Genomic DNA, 27092 nt, shown 5'->3' on the forward strand with positions numbered 1-27092 from the left:
CAGTTTTCCAGTTACAGATGCATAGAAGAGAGTGCTAGAGTAGAATGTATGTGTATGTGCCGTTATGTCAAATTTACTAATCCCATCACTGCAACAAATCCGTTTAGCTGCCACATAACAAATCACACATCATATCAAGCATGAGCAGTCATACATGAAGATAATGAATGCGAAACATATCCAGTCTCATAAATATCAAGGAAGTTTATTGAGCAGTTTATGATTGGCAGCTTTGTGTAGTTATCACTGAAATACATTGTACATCTTCAAAGAAGTAACATGAATTCGTCAAAGTATTTAAAATGGCTCAGAGCTGTTGGTATATTCCAAGCAGCCTATGTCACCATGTTCAGATTGTACAGTCCATTTGATGGGAAAATCTTGATTTAAGTAATCAGTTCAATATGTACACCTTCATCAAGCCTTAAAGAACAAACCACTTTGGTAAATATGCTGGGAAATTGTCAATATAGACGTGTGCTGATTTTTGCATTAACTGAAGATGTGATGGGTGAATGTGTTTACATAGTTACGGGATTCATACCTGTGCATTGCTGCAGTGTTCACAAGGCTACCCTGTTTTAAACTACAAAACCAATGCCAATCCATTCTTTCTTTTTCAATTTTCCAAGGACATGAGAAGATGTTTTCATCTGTCGATGTCTGAATGGTTGGCTTCTTTTTAAAAAATTTATAATGATAAAAAAAAAACCACGGTCACAGAATTACGTAACAGGTGAATGTACAGTGTAGTTCATTGCATCTTGATTTTGAATTGGGATGAGAGTACTCCATCAGAAACAACATCCTTGAACAAGTTTCAGTCAGCATTTCCATTGGAAATCCAGAAAAAGAAATAACATTCCACGAAAGTGACAGAATTTGTACAATTTAACACAAGTATGAAAGACTGGTAAAACATTGTGAAATACAATTAAGTGCACAACATGCCGTTGTGCTCCACACACTATCCATAATGAAAGAGTTCTACTGTCTCCCTCTCATTTTACATTTTTCAAATTTTATATAAATCATGGAAAGATAATATTTAAATCTGGAGTGGTTACAGTACTGTAGAGTTATGTGTATTCACAGCACCTGATGTGAGGATCATTGTACAGTATATCACACATTCATGCATTCAATTTCCTGAGAACAAGCACATTGCAAATTTGAATATCTTTGGCAGTCGAACTGAGAATATTGTAATCTGATTAAGGAATCTGTAACTTCTATTCTTTTTTTTTTTTTGTCTCGTGCGAGGCGAGTGTGAGGAAGGTTCATAGGATTTGTTCACTAGACTTCAAATCATTCATGGATCCATGAGTGGCCAGTCTCTCCAGAGGTCAGTCTTGGACGGGGCGTAGAGTTTTAGGGCGATGGCATCGTAGACATCCATGTTTGGGAAGAATCTTAGCCCAGTCAGCTTCTCAATGTCATTGATAGTGGCCACGTGGTGCTCAACATAGTCTGCCTGAGTCTGGTGGGAGACAAGGCGGTGAAAACAGCTCGATTAAGTACTACCGTATGTCCCCCCTAAAAAATTACAACGGGACCATCCGCAATGATAACTTTAAAAATAGTGAATCAATCCAAATACAATTTCAGGGTATGAAACTATATCTCATTGCCCACATATTACAGAAAATCCCATTCGATTTGCTTCAGTGGTCAAAGAGAAATGAGGAATTTTGTAGAGCATGTCAGGAATCTCTTCCCTCCAAGTTCTGTCTATTGTGTTTACACATTGATATCCAGTTCCAAGAGCATCCAAGTGCTAAACTTGGAAGAATCAGCCTCATGACATGCTTTACAACAATCCACATTTCTTTGTGACCGCTTAACCAAAGTGAATGGGGTTTTCTGCAAAATAGAGCTAAGATGTTATATTTTAAGACCGTGAAGTAGCATTTGGACAGTTCAATCACATTGGGTGTTTTCAATGCGAAAATCCGATTGTAATTTTTTTTTTTTTTTTTTTTTTTTGGGGGGGGGGACATACTGTAGTACATGAATCATTGAATGAGTGAATAACTATTGAGTGACTAACTATGGTTGAGAGAACAAGTACAGTAGATTCTTCATTTCGAGATTTAAAAGAAGAGGAAGAAGCTGATTAAGAACATGTATGCCAGAGTGAGTTATGACGAATGAACACGTGAATGACTATTACAGCTGAGAGAATGAGTGGATTCTTGCGTTTATAGTCTGCATTTTGTCAAGATATAAATTGCTGATTGCTGGAACCATTACAGTGTAGTATAAGAGCGACCAGTGAGAGTTGACAAGGGATTATTTAATTAAATGCAAGGAACATGCTGTAACCTAAAGCACTGATATATATTACTGTGCACGCTTGGTTGCTAAAGATTTATTTGAGGAGGTGCTTTATTACGACTTGCCTGACAAGTTTTGATTCCATCCGAATTCCTCAGAACGAAGGCAGCCGACTGCACTTCTGCGCATGCGTCGTTGAGTACCTCGCCTCCTTTGCATCTCGTCACCACCATGAAGAAGTGTGTTGGCAGCAAGGTCAAAGTGTCACCAAAAGTAATCCTGTCCGAAGAAAGAATAGTGAATCAAATTTCTTAGCACAACCAACGACCCCATCAAAAATGCCAAGAAAACAAAACAAAATCATCCAGAAATGATCTTCTTTCAATCTTTAAAAAAAAGCCAAAACACACAAACAAACAAACAAACAAACAAAAACATCGCGTACCGGTTATACAACATTGGGAGTAAACGATATGCTATGATTTAGACGTAAATCGCAGGCCCGTAGTAACTGAAAGGGGGGGGGGGGGTTCGTGCAAAACTGAACATAAACGAACTAAAAAGGTCCACTTCTCCTAATTCTGAACCCCCATAAATATCTTATTTACGGGTCTGATTCGTCGTAGAAACTTACCCGTCAACTGTGTTGTTGTTGTCCCCGAATCCGTCGCTGTTGTAGTCGAACACCGGGCCGACAACGACATTGATCTCCAAGCTGATGTTGGCCCAGTGGGAAAGATGGGGGATGAGGAAACCATCCCACACGTCTTCAGGTATTACGGGGTGAAAAGAAATGATAAGTACATTATACTTACATCCATATGGACCTTTGTACTTATAGACAAGCTATAGAACACAAAGAATCGAATATCGTTGAGTAGGTTCGTTGCAAATACGAGTGGGCTTGGATAGTATCAGTAAGACTGAGTGGATATTAAGCAAATTTGTCCAACAGTACTGAAAGTACTAAAACACCGTGAAAATTATTTGTGGGGCCTACCAGGTATAATAATCAATGAGGATATAATTGTTATTACTTTATTATTTTCATCATGATTATAATCGTGACGATGATAATGGATCTTATGATCAGTGTCATTTCTATACATTATCATAAGATAGTGTAGATAAAGTGATGAGTTACCTTGTACGAAGCCAATAAACTGAGGAACGATATTCGATGAGATCATCGCGTCCATTTTTGAGTCGTCACTGGAAAAGGCTGCATTTTGTATTGTTCAAGAAAAGAAATTGGTACAATATCAGATTTATTGATACGAAATGATCACTTATGGGACTGAAAAAAGGCTCGTGTCTTTTAAAGATATACATAGATTTAATTTTGATGTCACAGGTAAAGTTCCTAAGATGAATTAGACAGATTATATTCAGTATAAATTTTGCAATTATGAATCATACAGACATTTGGTGTATTGTGGAAACTGTCAAAGCAATACTACTACATGATGCTCGTTCCATTACTGTTTGTTTTACCGTAGACAGAAAACATTAGTGCGTGATACAGAAGAAATAAAGAAGAACGATAACCTAATAAACATTAGTTTTTAGCAAAATGTTAAAGATAAAAAATTGATAAATAATTCAATCCATAAATCAATAAATAAAAGGAATCAAAAACCGATATTGATGAAGGAAATGCAGACAGAGAGAGAGAGGAAGGGAGGTAGAGTATACAAAATATTGCAAAAAGAAAAGAAATGCTGGTCAAAGTGTTTACAAGGAGAATAGAGATAGTTGAAGCCCAGGTTGGCTAGGCTGTCGGATAAACCATCGTAGTCGGAACAGCTCGGCGAGTAGTCGTTGTCGACTCGAACGTCGGGTCTCACTGCGCAATCGGCCAACGGGATCGCCGAGTCGAATGACTGGAAGGATGACAAGTGTGGACAAGTTTTAGAGGAAAGGGTAGCTGAAGACAAATTTCTTTTCATACTTTTTGAAGTAGATTAGTTGTGAGTTACATCACTTAATAGAAATGAAAGTTGTATGGAAGATGACATCCTCAATTATCCACGAAGTGAGAATAAAACCACTGGACTCACTGGACTCACCATGCAACAAATGATCAATATATTAATATTTCTTATTGTAAGATAGGGACAGAGGCATGATACAAGATCAACGAGGTCTTCAAGTCCGACAAGAATAATGTTTCCTCTTTCTTTGTATATCCATTTATCATTGTTCTATGTATTATAGATAACACCTGTTATCTTTTAATGGCACCGAAACGTTCCTTTACAAATAACAAGGAAAATGATCGTCTCCAAGATAGCAAGAAATCTGGATTATTATTATGATCATAACGATACTGCTGATACTGGTAATGGTATGTCAATGAAATGATCATAACGGTGATAATAAAGTAAATATCATCGTAACTGGTAATCTAATGATGATGATAATATATATCGTAAATAATTACAATAATGATGACCTGGTAGAGATCATAACACTGATAACGTTGGTCAAGAAAGAAAGAGAGAGAGAAAAAAGGTATACCTCCCAGAAGTTACATGATTGCAATATGTACATTATAATACGAAATGTAATATAAATTACTGGAGGCGGTTAAAGTAAAAACAACAACAACAACAACAAAAAACAACAACAACCAACCACATAATAATACACTTGTACCACTCGAATAGATCACCTGTGGTTGACGGAGTGTGTAAGATGACCACAGCGGAGTCCGCATGTCATGGCTATATCCAGTGATGTAATTTGTCTGGGTCAAGTGACAGTACATCGTTTCGACTGTCACTTCCGGGACGCCGAACGGCGCATGCTCAGCCATGGCTTGTTGAACTATAGGAGAAATATGATTATGTTGATATAAACACGAATATATATGTATATATATATATATATATATATATATATATATATATATACATATAATAATATACATGTATTTACAAATACATTGTCTCATACAAGTGTATATATGTACATATACATGAACATATGCATACATAATGATATCGTATTGATAGGTTCAAATGTACTATCACGGATCAACATGTATGATCATAATGCAAAAAAAAGCTATCAATAGACTCTTATAGTTATCGAAACAATTTAAAGTTTTACAGCATATGATATCATGTAATCTGATAAGGTGCAAGGTGATGTCAACAAACAAAAAATAAAATGCATTGCTTTCAATGAAATCTTGTTTAGTATTTTTCTCTTTCGATGCATCATAATCATGATTGTTATCATCATTACCATTACCATGGATTAATCATTCTTATTATTAACATGGTTATTTCATTATTCTTATTGTTATTATTGAATTACTGTGAATAATTATGATTCAATGAAAACGATAATGATACTAATACTGACAAAACTAACAATAAATAAAATTATGATAAATCTATAAAGTTTGTATATGATGTAAACAGATGAAATCTATTACTTTCAACGTAATCGTATTGCTCAATATTACTTCTAATTCCGTACATTGTCGTCATTATCATCACTGGACTAATCATTTGCCCTTGTTATTATTTCAATACTATGGGTACTTAAAATGATGATGATGATTATCATTATTATTTCTTTTTTTTTTTTTGGTCCTACATATTAATGGTGAATTGAAACAATTCAAACACAAACTCACCATCTGCATCGGAAAGATCGAGCTGTTTGTCATATGTTTTTACATCTACTGCATTCTGCGGAATTAAATACCACAAACAAAACAAACAATGAAATTTTCTTTGTCATTACATTAACTATACCGGTTTGCACTGAATTTCAGACTATGTGCCTCAAATGAGTTCCAAGCAAAACAATCCATATTGTATTTTTGATAAGCGTTGATTTTGTGATGAGAAATGTTGTTAAAGTTGTAGTTTATTTCTAGATACGGTTGATACACTGAGTACCACTGTAGCTATCCTGTAAAGATTTCTGTTTGGTGTGATAATCTGTTTCGTTTCACTTACGCAAATACAGCCAGATGTATCATTTTGAACTCGATTGTCGTAATCGGGATTTGTTGCAGGAAAGGGACATTCCATTTCTGGAACAGGGTTGGGTTGAACATCGGAGAGGGGCTTTGGCGAACGCATAATGTGATGGAGACTTCCCATTGTGCCATTGTTGGGGGCGGGCTCCAAATCCAAGAGTTCTACCCACAACAACAAAAGAAAACAAAACGAATAGGTAAATGGAGTATAATATGTAAACCTCATCGATATACTAAGTTCTAAGTGCCTTGCAAATGGCACTTCAACTTATTGACTGGCCCCTTGATGGATAACAGAAATATCTGTTCTGAAACTCGTCAGAACGGTCGGAGCCCTGGGGGGTGTTTCATGAAACTTTTTGTCGGTGATTTACACCGACAACTGTTAAAAGCTACTGAAATCCTTGCGTCTGATTGGCTGATAGCAAATTTGTCGGTGAAAACCTCCGACGAACTCGTTGATGAAACGCCCCCCTGGACAGCAAGTTGCATGAAAATTTTTAAGATGTGAAGCTAACCGTCTTTCATGAAGCTCTGTTCTTAAAACGTAATTGAGATTTAAGAAGAACACTCGCTTTCAATATTGGTCAACATTTTTACGAATTGAAGGTAAGTTCCCTTACTATTTAACCAACTTGAATAAATCTTGATTCCCTATCAAAGCTCCAAAGAGAAAAGTATCACAAGATATACATCTCCTCTGGTTATAGGTATCTCCATGACGAAGTCTCATGCATCATTCTTGACGGTTACAGTCCGATCTTCTGCAGGTTCGTTAATCCAAAGGTTCATTATTCCGAATGTTCTTATCCCTAATTACGGTTCGAAATTCCGCAAATGAAATGAGGCTCGTTATTTCGAAGTTTCGTTTAAAAAAAAAAAAACCCAAACCAAACAAACACACTCATACACACGCACGCACACACACACACACACACACACACGCATACGCATTTGAAATGTGCTGCCAGAGACAGATGATGAACATCCATGGATTGAAACAATCAACACTTGTAATTACATCGGATGCGTTTAAGCAATATTGAATTCTGATAAAGACAACGAAGGACTTACGTTAGAAAGTAGAAAAATAAATTACATATCATCTATCACGGGGCGTGGATTCGTGCTATATAGAATGAAGAATGAAAGAAAAGAGATTAGGGTAGTCATAATCATTAACGAACTCTATCACCAGGAAGGTGCAATCACGAAGGGTTCTTTTGCAAAGTTCAAGAAAACTGTTTCGAAAAGGGATGTGTGACCTTGAATAAATGGGGTTTCTCCACGGCAGGATTATTTAAGTAAACCAGTTAAGGCTTCTTACCACACATGAGGTTGTAGAGCTCTATATTCTGGAATGGCTTGGTTTCGACTTGACTTTTAAAACCTGGACCAATGGCGACGAAAAGTGCCTGAAAAGAGAGAGTTAATGAAACACGTGGCAGGCATTGACATGATTATACAGAAAGAAGCTATATTCAAAGCTTGGTATTACTGGAATGAAGGTGGATCATAAGCATATTATTGTATGTGTGTGTGTGTGTGTGTGTGTGTGTGTGTGTGTGTGTGTGTGTGTGTTGTATGCATTCTAAGAAATGAAATGGTAAATAAACATTTTAAATGTTGTCACCCCTCCACCCTTTTTGTAAATGTTAAATTTAACACTCAAAATGTTGGATTTACCGTTTCTGAAATGGTTCTTCAACACTTTTGCGTATATTCAAATTTAACATTTTGAGTGTTGAGCATTTAATAAAAGGTTGGAGGAGTGACAACATTCAAAATGTTGACTACCATTTCATGTTCTAGAGTGTGCTTGTGCGTGTTTTTTTTTGTGTGTGTGTTTATTATCAACTTTTAATTTGTACTGTGTAAAAATAGTACACAGGAAGGATATATTTTTGCCAATTGTATCCATATTACTCGTATGCAAATATTCCGTTACTTTGTATTATACAGTATAACATCAGTTTAGATTATACTACAGTACTGTTCTTGTATCATTAATTTTGAATGGAATGGATACACACCATTTAGAAAAGTGTGTGTCGGGGCGGGGGGATGTACGAAAGATTATGAAAGCAGCTGTATGTTAGCACAGTCGTGTGAACTTGCCTTCGATAACTCTCTGGACTGAACCCATCTTTCATTTGATTTGATTGATTTGATTCATTCAAAAGTGCATAGCATTGCATACATCATACTCAAAGATACAAATAGCTTGTACATGTATTATGTCTTTCACATGTTAAGTGGATCGTCATAACCCATTAAAAGCTTGATTGGGACGTCCAAACTAACACATATGTACATGAACAAAGTATTCCTCGTATAGGTGTGTTCATATACTTCAAATATCATGAAGAAAGTTGATTCGTTTACAAGTACACCATAACACTTTGGAATCATCATTTATAGTTTTCCATTTATGCTCAGTTTATTTTTCTCATTTTATTTCAGTTCAATTAATACATCTAATTTCACCACGTTTGTTTTATCTTGTTTCAGTTCATTTGTTTATTTTCATTTCAAGAGATTGGAAAATGTACAAAACATGCTATTAATGAAGAAAAAAGCAACAATCAATACATATATTCTAAATATGTCAAAATATTATGTCAACAATATCATAGGTTGCAGAGCAAATATGAATGACATTTATTTAATACATGTAACAATGTTGAAGAATGTTTAAGATGAAGAATTAGAGTGTCTCACCTTCATAAGATTGCCCAAGTTGTCGTATCCGTGGGTGCCCCCGTCACACCACGTTGTGTCCCCTCTAACAGTGGTATAAGTAAATGAAGGAGTGAAAGAAAAAAAATATTAAACGTTAGTCAAAATAGCAAGAGTAAACTTTTATATTTTTTTATAACAGCGAAAATTTCATCAAAATTGGTTAAAAACTAGGGAATTGGTGAAATTGTTAAGTTTCGCTAATTCCCCCCCCCAAAAAAAAAAAATGTTCTCGAACAGTTGATTATGCAAATGTCATCACCTCACCATAATAATATCATGTTCAGTTGAACGTGTACAATAAAACTGAAGAACATTCACTTTTCTGCTGTTAGCGTATAAAACATAATGTCATTCCTGACTGATGAACTTGAAATTAATGATCATTGATAGACTATTCATGATCCGGTAATGGGTTTAAATGCGTGTGAAAAAAGGAAGTTTTTGTGTACACACCATAAAAATAGCAAGTTGTGAGGCAATGGCATCAGCAACTTATTAATTTGCATATTCATGTTGACTGTAAAAGAACCATATTACCAGATTTTGATCAAATTTCCATTGTTATGCTGAAAGAGCATACTCTTTCTTTTCAGTTTTCACTGGTCCAGAGTTGTTCCCCTTTTAAAGATGAAAATTCTGTTTGTCAGAAGGTGTCTCCTTCGTCTTCTCATGGTATTGAAGACTCTTGAAGCACTTTGCTTGTTCAGTCTGTCATATGGTTCCCGTTGATTTTTGTCATTGAAAGTAAGGAGTTGGTCGTAAATTTACACTAATATATACATAGATTTCTATACCATTAAAAAATGTTCAGGACTTTCGAAAGATTCTTAGTCTAGAATTACTCAAAATGGAGGTTCACAACTCATTTCTATCATAGAAAATGATTAAAATATTGTTTCGTTCAGTGAAATGTGTTGTGTAGACAAGGTGTAACTGGAATGTCGACTAATCTTCATCTCGTTTCAGAAAGATATGATACTCTGATTCCAGGCAGCAACTGAGTTCCTAGTTACAAAGAGGTATAAAAGTCATACAGACGATTGTGACCTACCCGGAAGCAGTCCATTGTTCCGGTACGGTGACCTCCACCGGTTCTATCCTATCGTTGAAGCTGTAGTGCCATCGCTTGGGAAGGTCTTCCTTCAGGTATGGAATGGCAACCTCGTGCTTGCACTATTAAAACAACGCATATAAAAACCGTACGAAAATTACTATATACTTTAATGAGAAAATCTGCATATCTCTCATTCAATATTGATGTAGATAGCTATATACCATGATGTCTTTGTATGACATTTTTCAATTTTCGATTTTAGTTTACATCTATTAACCATCATTTCACAAATATGTCAAGAACATACACAAAAATGCATAATACGTAATATACATACATAGGAAATGAAACAAACAAGAAGGGTAATACCATGATGAAGGGAACTCAAGAAGCAGTGTGTCGAGAAAGGGATCCAAGAGAGAGAGAGAGAGAGAAAGAGAGAAAGAGGATCTTGCGATGACCCCTTACCAGCAATTCTTCGACAATCTCTTCCGGATCAGAGACAGTTGCTGTGTTGGAGAAACAAAGAAGTGGGTGAACAGAGAATGTTCAGAGAATAACGTTAAAACACATCCATCTTCTCTACGTTGCTACTGTTGTCGTTATTTTCGTTGTTTTTGTTATTGTTTCTTATATAGGGCGCATCGATCAAGGTTGAACATTGATGAAGTAAGTCACAGACATAAGAAGTGGAAGAAAAATGAATAAGGGGAGTGAGAAAGACGAGAAATGGAAGAAGGGGAGGGAAGAAGGAGGAAAGGGGGGAGAGGAGTGAGGGATGGTAATAAACTTAGGCAAAGAGGAACAAGGAGACAAGCAGCTTTTTTATTTCAAGAGGGGCCTTTGATGTGCGTAACATGACGATGAGTATGAATTGAGAAATATCGAGCAGATGGGAAATATTTATATAAGGAACAAAGTACGCAAAAGAAATAAATCATCACATTTGATGCATCACTGTGTGAGCACATTTGGTAGAGAGCATAAAATTCAATCGGAAAATCAAACGCAATTGTTGTTAAATCACAATGAACTGATAGATTTTTACGATATCAGGTAAGCTACAGTCTGGAAAGAAATTTCTTGAAAAATATAAGCGATAAACCAGTGTCTATAATACGTCAATTTGTCTTGTAAACAGCACATGTGAGAAACTTCTCCTATTAAGATGTCAAACTATACAGGCATGGGATTTTCTTATAATGGAGTCACACTCACCACCAGCCTCGGCCAACATTCTCAACATGGTTCCTCCGGTTGTGACGATGCGATAATCACTTGAGGTAAGGTACTGGTGAGATTTAAAGTCAATACAATGTGCATATAAGATATAATTAATAATTATACAAGTGTATATATATATATATATATATATATATATCATTAGTCGACATTATTATCAATCATCGTTTGTCCTAGTTGTCAAAAACCAAAAACAAACTTTTGAACACCCTGTGCAGATTACTTTCCACATAGTTCCCTGAATATTTTGTTCTGATATTTCTGTATCAATTCAGTGAATTCACGTAATCACGTTTGGAATATACACCCCTTTGATCATACTATTAATGAAAAACGGGGGCAAGTGAGTTCCAGAAAGGATGACATGGGTGAGAAATGTCAGTGTGAGGTGTACAAGATCAGTGTCACGTGTCGCAAATTCATGTCATACGCTATATTTCTATGAAAGCAGTAACATTACCTATAACAAATTTATTCAGCAACATTATAGTGCATTCAAAAATTTGAGTGAGACGGACTTTACCAAATACGAGGACTTCTTCAGATTAGACTCATATTCAAAATTACCCTACTTTGGAATAATAAACCGTAAAATTCACCACAAAACTTCCTATTAATCGTCACATAAATCTTGTGACATTCTAATCACATTATAAAAATACATTAATGCATAGGCCTAAAATAATGCATGAAATTATCTTATTAGAAATTCGTATGTTTGTGTACACATTGTATGTAGGCACTACGTTTGTTGTATAGCACGAACGAAAGGACCACTATAAGACAGCATGACGCTAGGGAATGGAAGGCCTACGTCGTTCAGGATGAATGTTTCACTACAGGTACGGTGCGACATCCCGTGGTCGGCGACCAGGATAATGTTGACACAATCGAGCATGTCCATGGCAGCCAGTCCATCCATCATCCGCCTCATCATCCCGTCCATTCGCTGGAGGACCTCGTTCTCCTGGTGGGGTGATAACACAAACGAGAAACAGCAAATATGATTGTATAGACCTACAACGAGCGTGCATGAGGAAACACCAATTGCCCTGTGGAAATAGGAGGAAAAAACGCGTGAAGCGCAACGTAAGTATACGTTTTGAATCTACGTACCCAAGAAACTCTATCTATTAAATAAAACTTTAGCGGAAACTCTCCAAAGGTTCGTTACTATATAGGCACTTTTTTTTTCCATTTTCGGACTTTTTAACAGTCGGAATAACGAACCTTCGGAAAAACGAACATCACCCGATTGACTCTATTCACAAAAGCCTAGCTGGATTTAAACTGCAATTGTTGTTTCGTTTAACCCTTCAAGTCTTGCCGAAATTAGTTGAAGAAATCATCACCTTACTCTCATTTAATCATAGCATCTCCCAATTTCTTATATTTTTACTTCAATTCAAATCAAAGATATCGGGGAAACATTAATTGGAACGGCTGGATACATTGAATCTGCATAATATTCAGGAAGGCATTTACACGACGGAATCTTTTAATCTTTAATGTACTACGAATTTGTCAATCAATAATAAAGTTGGCAATGAAATGGCTTTTGAAAATACTGCAACCGACACAAACAAATGATACACTATTTTGAACTATAAAAAGCTTAAATGAATATCTTTATGTTCTTTTACAAACACTACCTTAACCTATTTAACAACAAATAGTTAAAAAAAAAAAAAAGTACAGCAACTCACCACAAAAATGTGGTTTCTTAGACCCAATGGATTAAAAGTCCACATCACCACCCCGCCCCCTTCCTACCACGCCCACATATACACCCCACCCCCAGGGTTGCTCACCTCATCTGAATCAGGACCGGGGTCATGTCCGAGATGGTCCGGTTCGTCGAAATACAGGGTCACCATGTCTGGCCTGAATAACCCAGAAGGATATAGGTATGGACGTTATTAGCGTATAATTATGTTTAACTAAATATATAGGCCTACATATTTTGTAATTGCGAACTAACAATCTGAGGACCACCGCAGTACAATGGCGTTGGAATATTGTAAAATTTGAGTTGCCAACGGTATATTTTCTGATTTAAATGGGAATGAAACCCAAATAAGATTTTGTGGAGTAAACGTAGCAATCTCAAGGACGCATCAGTGAAGTTTCAGAAATATGGGACAATCCTTTCAAAAGTCTTGCATTTTCAAACTTTCATCATCGCTGGATTAAAAGACTACAACAGATTATGAACGTAAACTGAGAGAATACTGTATACTAGTCATTCGGGTTAAACCAACGATTTGGACATGCATCACGTGGACAGGCGTCAAGACCATCAGTCGAAATAGAATCGCATCGTCGTATCATAGTACTAGAGGCAATAGCCACGACTTTGGTCGCACGACTGACCGACTTTGGATCCGAAATAAATCATAATAGCCTCAGAATAAAAATGCTTGCTTATTTCAGATCCAAAGTCGGTTAGTTGAGCGACCCAAAGTCGTACAGTGTGCGGTGGCCTTTTGGAAGTTCAGAAAATGCCAACTATGAAGACATTCACCTGTAACCGTCGGGCAGTCGCAACCAACCAAGAACCGTGTCGACTCGCTGTATGTAGTTGACGTCACTAAGAGAGTACCAATAACAAGATACAGGATCAACAGAAACTGGTCAAAGTGTACACTTACAAAATCATGTCCACGTGAAATACAATGATGTACGTAATTATGGCGTCGTATCAAGGTCTTTCGGACAGGAGGGTTTGCTAAAGAATATTCTTTGATGGACCGTTTATGGTATATCTGAATATGATTATGACATTATAAAATATGATGAGATTAATCAAAACTTTGTTATAGCATTAAACATTTTGGTGTTTAGAGTTCCGCACCGTCGAATACAATGGGCAGCATTGTATGTTTATTATATAGCTCACCTATTCATAATATCTAAAAATAGCTCAAGCGGAAAAACAAATAGATGTTTTCAATATCTTTTTAATGTTTTTCTCTCTACAAGGATGAGGATAAATGAATACATGGGAGTTAGGTCTTCAAAGACTACCAAAAATGATAAATCACAAGCCTCAATCAGAGTCCATGTTTGTGCAAGATCCACCCTAGGTAAATTTTCGCATTATGCTATTTGTTTGAATTCACAGATGAGACTTGAACTTCCTATTCTCGTATCAATGCTATCCCTGACCCTCTTTTGCATATAAAATTGTTTAAACACGATTGGTTGTGTTTGAAGGGCTGTAGGTCAACCAGGCCCCACTGGTTTGCCAAAGTAATAAGTATCTCAAAAGTTTACTTACCCATCGTACTTGTTCCAGTAGTTTGGCCGAATTCCTGTGAAGAGAGCATCCAAGGTGTTTAAAGGGGAATGAAACCCAAATATATATATGCGGATTGAGTGAATGCAGCATTATTGGTAGAAACATAATCATATTTTGAGGAAACGGACAATCGGCTGAAAAGTTTTGATTTTTGAAGTGTCGGTGCAGCGAAAAAAAATCTATAAAGAATTCCACAAAATTTGATTTCCTATGTAAAGAACCGATTTACTCCACTTGCTACTAGCATATAATAGTAATGATTATAATAATGAAAATAATGATCATAAAAGTGCTTATACAAGCGTGCTCACTAAAGGACAGACCTTCGCCAAGCAGTTCATTTCCGCTCATGCTGAAAATCGTCCGATTTGTATTTCTCAGCCAATGATAACAATGCCTATTATAGTGTTTACCTCATCAGCGTCCTGCAGCGCGGCGCCTCAAGCAGAGCACGCGCTTTAGTGCGAGTATGCAAACCTCAAATACGCACAGCCTGTACTCCCAAGTTCATCGACCCTATCTGCCAAAAGATTAAAAAAAAATCCTTCAAAAATTCATACAAATTTTGAATTACTACCAAAATTTAATCATCTGTTCTTTGTGCCTTTATCAACTCTTCCTGTGAGTTTCATCTATCATATCCTTTCATAACCTTTTGAGTTCTTTTTCAAACAGACAGACAGACAAATAAATTCAAACAAACGCCGGCAAAACCGTAATCCCCATGGTTACATATCATAAGTATAGCCACATTTTGTATCATATGTATCCTCTTGTAATTGGTTGAAAGAACTTCATGTCGTTGCAGGTATTATCAGTTGTGTCAGAATGTTGGCATGTTTGACATTCCATGAAGTACTATTTGCAAAATTACATCGCTTCTTTGGCGACTTTCTGCAAATAGTATACCATTTGCAAGATGTCACAAAACAATTTTGAAATTGTGCGCAGCTTTATACCGTCACTCTGTGAAATGTAACACTTAAAAAAATTGTGACATCAAAAAGAAACTCTGACATTGCGCACTGCGTCGTACCGTCACTTTGTGAAAATGTAACATTTTCGAACAAAACGATAGTAACATCAACAAGGAAAAGTAGATATTACGCGGTGCGTGATATATGTCCCCGCCGGAAGTAGCATTTTGTAGCAAAATGTACAATATAGGTCAAAAAATCAAGGTCAAAGGTCAAAGAAGTCAAAGGTCAAAAATTCTGTGCAGAAGCTTTGAAGCCCTCACCTAGTACCATCACATTAAGCAAACGGAATTGAAATCGGGTTAGAAATGGCGAAGGAGTAGCATTTTGTAGCAAAATGTACAATACAGGTCAAAAATCAAGGTCAAAGGTCAAAGAAGTCAAAGGTCAAAATTCTGTGTAGAAGCTTTGAAGCTCTCACCTAGAGCCATCACATAAAGTAAACGGAATCGAAATCGGGTTAGAAATGGCGAAGGAGTAGCATTTTGTAGCCAATGTACAATATACATAAAAAATCAAGGTCAAAGGTCAAAGAAGTCAAAGGTCAAAATTCTGTGAAGAAGTTTGGAAGCCCTCACCTAGTGCCATCACATAAAGCAAACGGAATCGAAATCGGGTTAGAAATGGCGAAGGAGTAGCATTTTGTAGCAAAATGTACAATATAGGTCAAAAAATCAAGGTCAAAGGTCAAAGAAGTCAAAGGTCAAAAATTCTGTGCAGAAGCTTTGAAGCCCTCACCTAGTACCATCACATTAAGCAAACGGAATTGAAATCGGGTTAGAAATGGCGAAGGAGTAGCATTTTGTAGCAAAATGTACAATACAGGTCAAAAATCAAGGTCAAAGGTCAAAGAAGTCAAAGGTCAAAATTCTGTGTAGAAGCTTTGATGCTCTCACCTAGAGCCATCACATAAAGTAAACGGAATCGAAATCGGGTTAGAAATGGCGAAGGAGTAGCATTTTGTAGCAAAATGTACAATACAGGTCAAAAATCAAGGTCAAAGGTCAAAGAAGTCAAAGGTCAAAATTCTGTGTAGAAGTTTGGAAGCCCTCACCTAGTGCCATCACATAAAGCAAACGGAATCGAAATCGGGTTAGAAATAGCGAAGGAGTAGCATTTTGTAGCAAAATGTACAATACAGGTCAAAAATCAAGGTGAAAGGTCAAAGAAGTCAAAGGTCAAAATTCTGTGTAGAAGTTTGGAAGCCCTCACCTAGTGCCATCACATAAAGCAAACGGAATCGAAATCGGGTTAGAAATAGCGAAGGAGTAGCATTTTGTAGCAAAATGTACAATATAGGTCAAAGGTCAAGGTCAAAGGTCACAACTGAAATTCTGTGTAGAAGTTTCAAAGCTCCCATGTAGTGCTATCATATAAAGCAAACAGAATCAAAATTGGCTCATAAATGACAGAGAAGTAGCAAATTGAACATTTTGATCACACACGGACGCACACACGGACGGACAGACAGACGGACGGACGGACGCACAGACACACACACGTACGGAGCCCGTTTCATAGTCCCCTGCTCGAACTCGTTCGGCGGGGACAAAAAGCAGTTCTGACATCGTGCTATGCATCTTAGGGTCAGTGTATAGGGTCCCTTCACAACATCGGATCCCCACACGACTTCTCGCCACCCATTTTTCCACTTTCCCCTTCTTCTGTTTAAATTTTTGGACCAAAATATAAAACAAATATACTTTGCCTATAAATTTCGAGTTTTTGGTTAAAACTATAGGCCTTGGTGCCTCGAGAACAAACAAACTATCAACTGATGGGCTGCGTCCCTCAGTGAATACTAGTAGTTCTTTTTGGAGTCACCTCTTCCCATAGATTTAACCAGAAACTCTCAAGGCAAAGAGGCACTATTTGTATATAATTCACAGCGGTTTTGCAGGAATTGACGGTTTATTTTTTGTAAACACTACGAGACCTAACGAGACCTACGAGACCTTATAGACCTCATACCTTGAATATCTGCTTCGGAACCAGTCCAGAAGAAAGATGCCGATCTTTTTCCCTGCCAGCGAGCTGTGTTCCAAATCTATCAAAATTAAAAACCGAAGCCTTTAGAAACAAAATAGCTCTAGACTATTCTCTAAACGATGTCTCCGACTCTGAACGTCTCCAATTTCTACACTGTTAGAAGAAGTTGCTTAGTCAAGACTTCTCTCGATTCTTATAATTATTATTTCCGAATCACAATCCGGATTTCTTATATCAAACAATTCAATTATTGAAAAGGTCGCTAAAGCTGCAGACACGTTTCATCAGTGGGTGTCTTCCTGGACCTCTCCAAGGCCTTCGATACCACTCCCGATCATAGAATATTACTGCATTAGTTTATTCGTATAAGGCCTTGGATTGGTTCAGGAGCATTTCGTACCTTGACGATCGCAAACAAGACGTTTCGTTATCTGGTCAACACTCTTGCAACAAATCTGTCAACTGTGGTGTTCCTCAGGGCAGTTTACTGGGACCTCTTTGTTCATTACGTACATAAATGGTATGAAAATGCTTTTAGTATTTTACCTTCCATGAATACCAAATTCATCATTCTTATGAATTTTAATTGCCGTTGGTACTATTTTTACACAATCTATATTTACATTTGGTGGACCTAAATATTGGAATAGCCTCAGTGAAAGCTTAAAAGCGTCCCCAATGAGTTGAAGATCCTTCGAGATTAATTTGAATATTTTTTGATAATGATTTACGCATATTTTCCTGAGTCTTATCACCAAACTAATATTTTATGAACATTATGAAATCGTAGAATTGTGATAATCATTTAATGGTTGCAAAAGAACAAGAATATCCAACTTTATTTTCTTGTAAAAATCGAGCATTTTTCCATTACTGCTGAGCGGCTCCAACCATCCATTAAATCTCGTCTCGATAGTCATCTATATACCTTTTTATCTTCACACCACGTAATTAGCTTCTTTCACTCTCTCTCTCTCTCTCTCTCTCTCTTTCTCTCTTCCTTCTCTATACTACATGTATTGTGACAGCGACTTAGGACTTTGTCCAGGGTGTTTGTTTCAGGTTAGTTAGGGTTCCCTGTCTCTGTGAAGTTGTTTCGTAACTCCGCTTCATAATCAAAATCATGCACAATAGTATGCCTATACCAATAATGTGATTTCTTGTATTACTTGTGGGGGAATTCATCCTACAAGCACTGATTTTAGTATTCCTCCCCATTTCCAGCATTTCCGAATACTTTCAATGTTCTGCATACTTATACACAGTGGCGTAACTACGGGGGGGCATGGGGGGGCACGTGCCCCCCCAATCCGCTGGTAAAAAAAAAAAAAAAGAAGGAAAAAAGAAAAAAAAAAAACCTACCAAAATGGTAATTCAAGGGTTAAGTAAACTGCTTTTGAAATCGACATGAAAGGATGATCAAGAAAAAAGATATTTTTCTAAGATTTCTTTTAACCATATAATTAAAGAGGTATTATAGTGAAACATTGTTCAAAAAGCCCGGAGACGACAAAAGATTGTGATTCAGTGTGATTCCTGCATGGTTGGCATTTTGAATACAAGCATGGATGTGCGCAGTGTACTAAGAACATCGGAATGGTAAAAAGAGTCGCTGCAATGTTGCGCAATGATGTTTGATAGGTTGTACACATTAAGCTTGATCATTGATTTTGCAGTGTTGCTTTACATACTAGTCTATATTAAAATGCCTTGCATTGCCAATAATAAGACTTGTCCTTGGCTATTTCCTAACTTTTCCATCTACATGAAACACACACACTCACAAACACCAGATGCTCTATATAAAGTGCAGATTTTGGACATCCTTCTCCCGCTTGGTCACTTCGACGCTCCCTCGCTGGTCATACCTCCCCCAATCATAAACATAAACCGACACCCTTGACTACCAGTGGCGGATCCAGGGGGCGCACCGGGCGCCCCCTCCCTCCAAAGCGAAAAAAAATATATATGTAGCTACAATTTGGACTGTAAAATGTCAAAATTTTCAAGCTCGCTCGCTTCGCTCGCTCGCATTTAATCGTTATGCAATTCTTCTGATCTGCTGTCAGTAATTGCCAGCAGTTGCGCCCGGTACTTCCCCTCCCCTTAATTTCCAAAGCGAAAAAATATAGCTACAAACGGCAGTTTGGGGACTGTAAAATGTCAAAATTTTAAAGCTCGCTCGCTCGCATTTAATCGTTATGCAATTCTCCTGATGTTGCTGTAAGTAATTGCCAGCAGTTGCGCCCGGTGCGCCCCCTCCCCTTAATTTCCAAAGCGAAAAAAATATAGCTACAAACGGCAGTTTTGGGACTGTAAAATGTCAAAATTTTGAAGCTCGCTCGCTTCGCTCGCTCGAATTTAATCGTTATGCAACTCTCCTGATGTTGCTGTCAGTAATTGCCAGCAGTTGTGCCCGGTGCGCCCAGGCCCTCTCCTTAATTTCCAAAGCGAAAAAATATAGCTATAAACGGCAGTTTTGGGACTGTAAAATGTCAAAATTTTCAAGCTCGCTCGCTTCGCTCGCTCGCATTTAATCGTTATGCAGTTCCCTTGATGTTGCTGTCAGTAATTGCCAGCAGTTGTGCCCGGTGCGCCCAGGCCCTCTCCTTAATTTCCAAAGCGAAAAAATATAGCTATAAACGGCAGTTTTGGGACTGTAAAATGTCAAAATTTTCAAGCTCGCTCGCTTCGCTCGCTCGCATTTAATCGTTATGCAGTTCTCCTGATGTTGTTGTCAGTAATTGCCAGCAGTTGCGCCCGGTGCGCCCCCTCTCCTTAATTTCCAAATCGAAAAAATATAGCTACAAACGGCAGTTTTGGGACTGTAAAATGTCATAATTTTCAAGCTCGCTCGCTTCGCTCGCTCGCATTTAATCGCTATGCAATTCTCCTGATGTTGCTGTCAGTAATTGCCAGCAGTTGCGCCCGATGCACCCCCTCCCCGTAATTTCCAAAGCGAAAAAATATACCTAAAAACGGCAGTTTTGGGAACATAAAATTTCAAAATTTTCAAGCTCGCTCGCTTCGCTCGCTCGCATTTAACCGTTATATGCCATTCTCCTGATATTACTGCCAGTAATTGCCAGCAATTGCACCCGGTGCGCCCCCCCCCTGAATTTCCAAAGCGGAAAAATATAGCTACAAACGGCAGTTTGGGGACTGTAAAGTGTCAAAATATTCAAGCTCGCTCGCTTCGCTCGCTCGCATTTAATCGTTGTGCCATTCTCGTGATGTTACTGCCAGCAACTGCCAGCAGTTGCGCCCGGTGCAACCCCCTTAATTTCCAAAGCAAATATATATATATATATATATATTATATATGTATATATATACATACATATATTATTATATATAGCTACAAACGGCAGTTTGGGGACTGTAAAATGTCAAAATTTTCAAGCTCGCTCGCTCCGCTCGCTCGCATTTAATTATTACGTTATGCAATTCTGATGTTGCTGCCATGAGGTGCCCCCCCAATGTCTTGACCCACGGTACGCCACTGCTTATACATGTCTATGTTATGCATTGTGATGTAATTTGTGCATTCAGTATCTGTAAAACATTCTATACATAAGAATAATAAATAGAAAAAAAGTGACACGTGACCACTCTGTGAAGCTCTTCTTTTTAAGACAATCCTGTCTTAAAATTGTGACAAAACGCAAATTGGGCCATTATCATTCAACTATATCATGCACACGTACTAATAATAATTAAAGCACAATTTTTTGTTAGTTTTGATTGTTTACAACAATCATGACATGGAAATAATAAAGCGCGCTATTACATACAGTTTAAACATGGAGTGACTCACTGGTTCTCCACCCCACCATCTTCCTTCCACGGATTCGCTCGAACCGATGCTGAACGTCGTGCCGAAGTCGTGGATGGTGTTTCCAACAATACCATGAGCTTCCGGATACATTCCCTATAATAACGTGAAGATTTATCATGAGAAGAAAGTCAACATGAGAGTACGAGTATACTGTCTACCCTCTTGATGTGGTGCTTTTCCCTTTTTTCACATAATTCATCGGCAGATTTACTGTCACAGAGGGAGAAGAGTATAATAGGCCTAATGTTTGTTCCCTTTTTATATTGAATTTCATGATCGCGCATGATCGATAACTTCATTTCCACTAGTATAGTAAAGCTAAGCTCGTTTGTAGCCTGTTAATTTCATCTTGATTATTTCGCTCGATCCTACATGGATTCTTTCAGCGCTTGCATTCATCCATGTCCTTTCTAAAAAAAAAAGCAAGGTGTGGTGAAAAAGAAAAAGAAAAACAAAGACATGAATGCTAAAAATTATGAAAGCAATCAGGCAATGGTCTCATATTATTGAATTTTGATTGACAAAAAAAAAAAACCCAACACCACAACAAAACAATACAAAACCTTCATCTTGACAAGGCTAAGACGAGAATGGACAGGTCGTTATTACTGAAGTTCCTTACTCTGCATATTCATCGTTCGGGAGTTTCGTTGTTCCAAAGGCTCGTCATTCTGAAAATTCCTTATTCCGAAGGTTTAATTCGTTATTTCTGACATTTGTTATTCCTTAAGTTCGTTATTCCTTACACTAGTTATTCCAAAGGTTCGTTATACCTGAGATTCGTTATTCCGAAGGTTCATTAGTCCGACAATTAGATTAGGTTCGGTAATCCGAAAATGAAGTAATGTTCGTTATTCCGAAAATTGGGTTTGGTTCTTTGATCCAAAAATGAAGCAAGAATTCGTTTGTCCGAATTTTAATTAATTTTCTGACTATGGAGCATTATAATAACGAGCAGGTGGTATTGGGTCTAACAGAGCCCTTGAAGGGCAATAGCTCTACAACTGAGATAACGCCCTCCCTTTGACTTCCAGAAATCTATCATATTTTGTAAGGATATTTCCTTAGCCTGTAATTGTGACAAGGCCGTCTAAACATTGACAGCACTACTAGATTAAACACTGACTTACCGTGACTATGGAGTAGTGGTTTGGGAAGGTGAGTGTTGGGAAGGACGGTATCATATAAGGCGTGCTGACACCGCACTCGGCTGTAATGTAAGACGAATTTAGAGCAGCGATAGCATCAACATCAAGATTTGGGTCAGTCATTCTTTAAAAGTTTCTCAATGTTAAAACAAACTCTTTCAATACAAAAAGAAGAGCAAAATAAATTCCGGGTGGAATTAGCTTTGCCCTCGACCAGTCAAAGCCCACAAGTAGGGCGTTTCAAAGCATTCCTTTCTTCTCTTGGAACTTATTTCAGGTGAATTCATGATAAAGTGTTATGTTATTCTTTGATGAGTTGTTGAAATAGCAGTGTTTGGTGGGGTAGTTGTCTGGGGGTAGTATAGTCCTATATGATTTGATAGTGGTGGAGTCTTAAAGGGAAGGTAAACCCAAAGCGCAATGTGGATTGAGTGAAAGCAGCAAAATTAGTAGAACACATCAGTGAAAGTTTGAGGAAAATCGGACAATCGATGCAAAAGTTATGAATTTTTAAAGTTTTGGTGTTGGAACCGCTGGATGAGGAGACTACTAGAGGATATGACGTATGAGTGGACAACAATACAAAGAAAATATAAAGGAAATTCAACAAAAATTCACTTTTCTAGAATTATGAAAGAGCAATGGACCAACCGCTTTCAGAAAGCAGGGGGAATAATTGCTACCCTTAACATATGTAAATATCAAGTTGATGGAATTTGTAATTTTCATGAAAAATGGATTTTTGTAGTATTTTCTTTATATTTTCTTGGTATTGTTGTCCACTCATACGTCATAACCTCTAGAAGTCTCCTCATCCAGCGGTTCCAACACCAAAACTTTAAAAATTCATAACTTTTGCATCGATTGTCCGATTTTGTTCAAACTTTCACTGATGTGTTCTACTAATGCTGCTGCTTTCACCCAATCCACATTGCTCTTGGGGTTTATCTTCCCTTTAAGGGAGCAGTTGTCGGGGGCAAGTCCGGGATGGTTGTCTTTGGGTAGTTGTCCATCAGTAGGGGATCGTTCTCCTGATAATGCATTTTCACAAACTGCCATTGAGTATCATTGTCACAGAGCAGCATTTGCGGTGATAAACGGGTTGAGCATGAAGAGTAAACTAAAGCGGATTGGGTAAGTGTACAAAGTATACAGACAGGAACAAATTTATACAGTCCTAGTTGCGGGCTGTGTATACGACAGATATATAATGTGACTTTCTCGGGATGGCAATTATGTAAAATAATGGCGTGACAAAAACAGAACTCTGAGCCTCGGACGTGTAAAATATGGTTAGAGAGCTTATTGTTCCTTACCTATCCTGTTGATGACCGGCGTTAATCCTCGAGAAAGGAAATCAGCCCGGAATCCGTCCATCGAGATAAGCAGAAGGGGTGGTGAAGATATGCTGGAAGGAGTTAGGTAGTTTGAACATATAAATTGGAATCCCGACTTCGACGTCATTATATATCGTCATCGTCATCACCATGGTCAAACCCATTTTTCTTGTCAACTTCACCCATCGCCCATCACCACAATCATGATCATGATCAACATCATCATCATCATCATCATCACCATCATCATTATCATCATCATCATCATCATCATCATCATCATCATCATCATCCTATAGTTATCATCATCACCATTCTCATTAACATCCCAATCATAATGGTCATCTCTGTCATGCAATATCGTCGTCCTTTTCATCATCGATTTCGTTCATTACCATCAACATTTTGGCACCATCTCCATCGTCATCATCGCTATCATCGCAATCTCACAACCAGCAGCAATAGCGGTCAACATTGCCATCTCCTTAATTATTACCTAAATTACCAATATTACCATGACAACGCACAGTAAGTCAAAAGACTTTTGTGAAGCCGACCAACAGGTCTAATCCCAAGTCTGAAAACTTTAATTCGACGTATATCCACAAGGTGGTCAGTTTACGCAGTCTGGATTATGTTCATTTTACTTTTGTTTCCAGTGGTCATTGAGTTTAGAATTGACGGTATTAAGTGATTATGAGAACTCAACGTCCACACCTTCCTCTTTATGGCCCTCGCCTCATTTCTCATTTCCCCTCCCCTCTTCCGTTTTTTTTTTCTCTCTCTCTCCCTCCCTCTCATTCTATTCCTTCCTATTCTCTCTCTCCATCTGTTTTTTCGTTTGTTTGTTTGTTTTGTATTCATGTCTCCAGAAATCATCACTGGTCATACCCTGCCGGACATCTCGCCCCGTGATCGGCGCAGGGCCTGTCTATCCAGTCCACGAAAGGTGGAGGCGGGGTTGTCGGATTTTCTGGTCCATCTGTTGTAGGTCTTTGATCGGTGGACTGTTTGTCTGTGGGCTGCGGCTCGGTGGGCCTCGGTTCCGTCGGCCTGTGTTTCGTCGAGTGGCTTTCCTCGGTTCCTGTCCATAAGATTTCAGATAAATAATTACACTGAAGCTATTTCTTGACGAATTTTGACAATTTTACGGACATTAATGTGTCTTTTCCTCATCAACGGGTCAACATAATTATCATCAACAGATTGCGGTGTAGGCCTAATTGAAATTCACAGACGGATTACTGCGTAGTCTATTGTGATCGTTTAGGATCGTCACTGATAGATTTAGCAAATTTTGAAGTCCATCAAACATGCGTGATGTATCAACGTTTGTGCGATTTCTTTTTCATCACCAGTCAACGGTTCTCATTTGTGTTCGATTTACGTCTAATGATATTGCCAAGTTACGGACAATTATGTCCTGCAATTAACGCGTAGGCTACTTCCTATTATTACAGTCTTGACAAATATCGATGCAACATAACTCTCGAAGCTATAAAAAAATATTGCAGCAGAATAGCAAACAGTCTCTGTTAAATTCCGCCGTTGGGAAATAACTTTCATTTCATATCCCTGTATGTGATTCTACGTAAACGGAACGAATTTCCAGAAGGCACAACTACTATTATGAGCACAATGAATCTGTATTAGTCCATGAATATCCATGTAGTTTGCGCATACACACAGAAAAAAAAGACATCTGCTCAGTTGCCGTCCAATCATATAATATTGTTAGGAATAACTATCACTTAACCTTTATATTCTCTTGAATCTACGAATAGTTTTGACTGTCTCATAGCTGAAGAAAATACATGTAAGTCTACTGTTTTCTTCCATATATCGTAGGCCCTACTTTATCTTTTTCTTTTTAAATAAGAATTATATTCAATTAAAAACGAATAAATCCACAGGAAATCATGTTTCATGGGGCAGTATATAGCAGTGACGTCTGAAATAATGTTATCTACTTTTTGTTTGTTTGTTTGTTTGTTTTGCTATGTTTTCTGTGTGTTTGTCTGTTTGTTTGCTTTTTTCAAGGGTCTCCTTTGTAGTCGAATTAAGACGACGTCTTCAGTATACGATCCTATTCACCACTCCTATTTTTAGGAGGTAAATCGTCATTATCTCACGACAAAATCATTAATTTTAGTCTGTACCTGGCCTGAGATATTATGTTGGTCCCTAGATTTGCTTATCTCGACATGAATGTCGAGATCTTATTGTGAGTGGGAATGTCATGTGCACATGCAGTGCACATGCAGTGCACAGGGTTCATTGCTCAACTTGGAATCATTCATACTGGTCTCGAGTGGACTCCAGTGAATTTCACTCATGTTCAGTGATCGAACAGTGTGGCGTGACAAGGGCAGCCAAATTAATGGCGCCTATTGCAAAGTTGGTTCTGTGACGCGAAGAAAGAAATGCACTATCTCACTTACCATAGATAGGTTCGGCAGATCCACCATCGTTATCACTCGAGCTTGCACCGATGGCATAGCCGATACCGATACCCGCTCCGATCGACACTAGTAGTATGATTACCTGGAGAGCAAGTAGGACATTATTTTTACTGGACGGATTAAGTCTGCATGTCTGGTTGGGGGAAAAGTTTCTTTATTTTTCTCATGATGGCATGGCGTATACTCAGATATCATTCACATGATGACAAACAGCTGATGAAAAATGCACCGATCCAATAAAAACACTCAACTTCATCTATAATTATGATTAGTTTACATTAATATACCTATTGTAAGGGATTCCGTTGACAGTCTGGTGATAGTCCTTTCAGAATTAGTGGCAAAACTGTTCGGTGATACTTACCTAATTATATGGGTCATGTAAAAATGCAAACGGGTCCATTATGAACATTTTATAAAGCACATCGTGTGTCCCGACCTTACTAAATTTCTTGTCTCGGGAATATGAGCCAAAGAAATTTACTTTAATGAAATTTAATGACAAGCAATGCATTTTCAATTTGTCTCCCTCTTCCAAATTAAATTTGTAAGATCGCAACTGCTGATCTGCAGTAGATAACAGGTTCGACTCCGGCTGGTTCCTTTTTTTCTGACATGTTTGTTAAAAACTGTAGATCAGCAGTTGCGATCTTTCAAATTTCATCTGTACAGAGGGAGACAAATTTAAGAAAACTTTTAGGGGATGGGCTACCCCATGTCTTCAC

At 37.8% G+C, this 27092-nt stretch overlaps 1 protein-coding gene across 1 annotated transcript; it reads right to left on the minus strand.

Moving 5' to 3' along the window:
* Positions 1–202: 202 nt before the first annotated feature.
* LOC140233850 (venom phosphodiesterase 2-like) lies at positions 203–27084 on the minus strand. Its single transcript, XM_072313942.1, has 24 exons — positions 27080–27084; positions 26347–26492; positions 24797–24989; positions 23885–23976; positions 22551–22630; positions 21400–21513; positions 17565–17640; positions 14596–14629; positions 13840–13905; positions 13127–13199; positions 12130–12282; positions 11292–11364; positions 10542–10582; positions 10071–10192; positions 8999–9062; positions 7605–7692; positions 6255–6439; positions 5927–5981; positions 4952–5106; positions 4016–4160; positions 3422–3499; positions 2912–3044; positions 2403–2556; positions 203–1480 (listed from the first exon to the last, which is right to left on the minus strand). The coding sequence occupies exons 1-24, from the start codon at positions 27082–27084 to the stop codon at positions 1313–1315; spliced, it is 2493 nt and encodes an 830-aa protein (XP_072170043.1). The 3' UTR covers positions 203–1312.
* Between the last annotated feature and the right edge of the window lie 8 nt (positions 27085–27092).

Source organism: Diadema setosum, chromosome 10, assembly GCF_964275005.1.
Source record: "Diadema setosum chromosome 10, eeDiaSeto1, whole genome shotgun sequence".
NCBI lineage: Eukaryota > Metazoa > Echinodermata > Echinoidea > Diadematoida > Diadematidae > Diadema > Diadema setosum.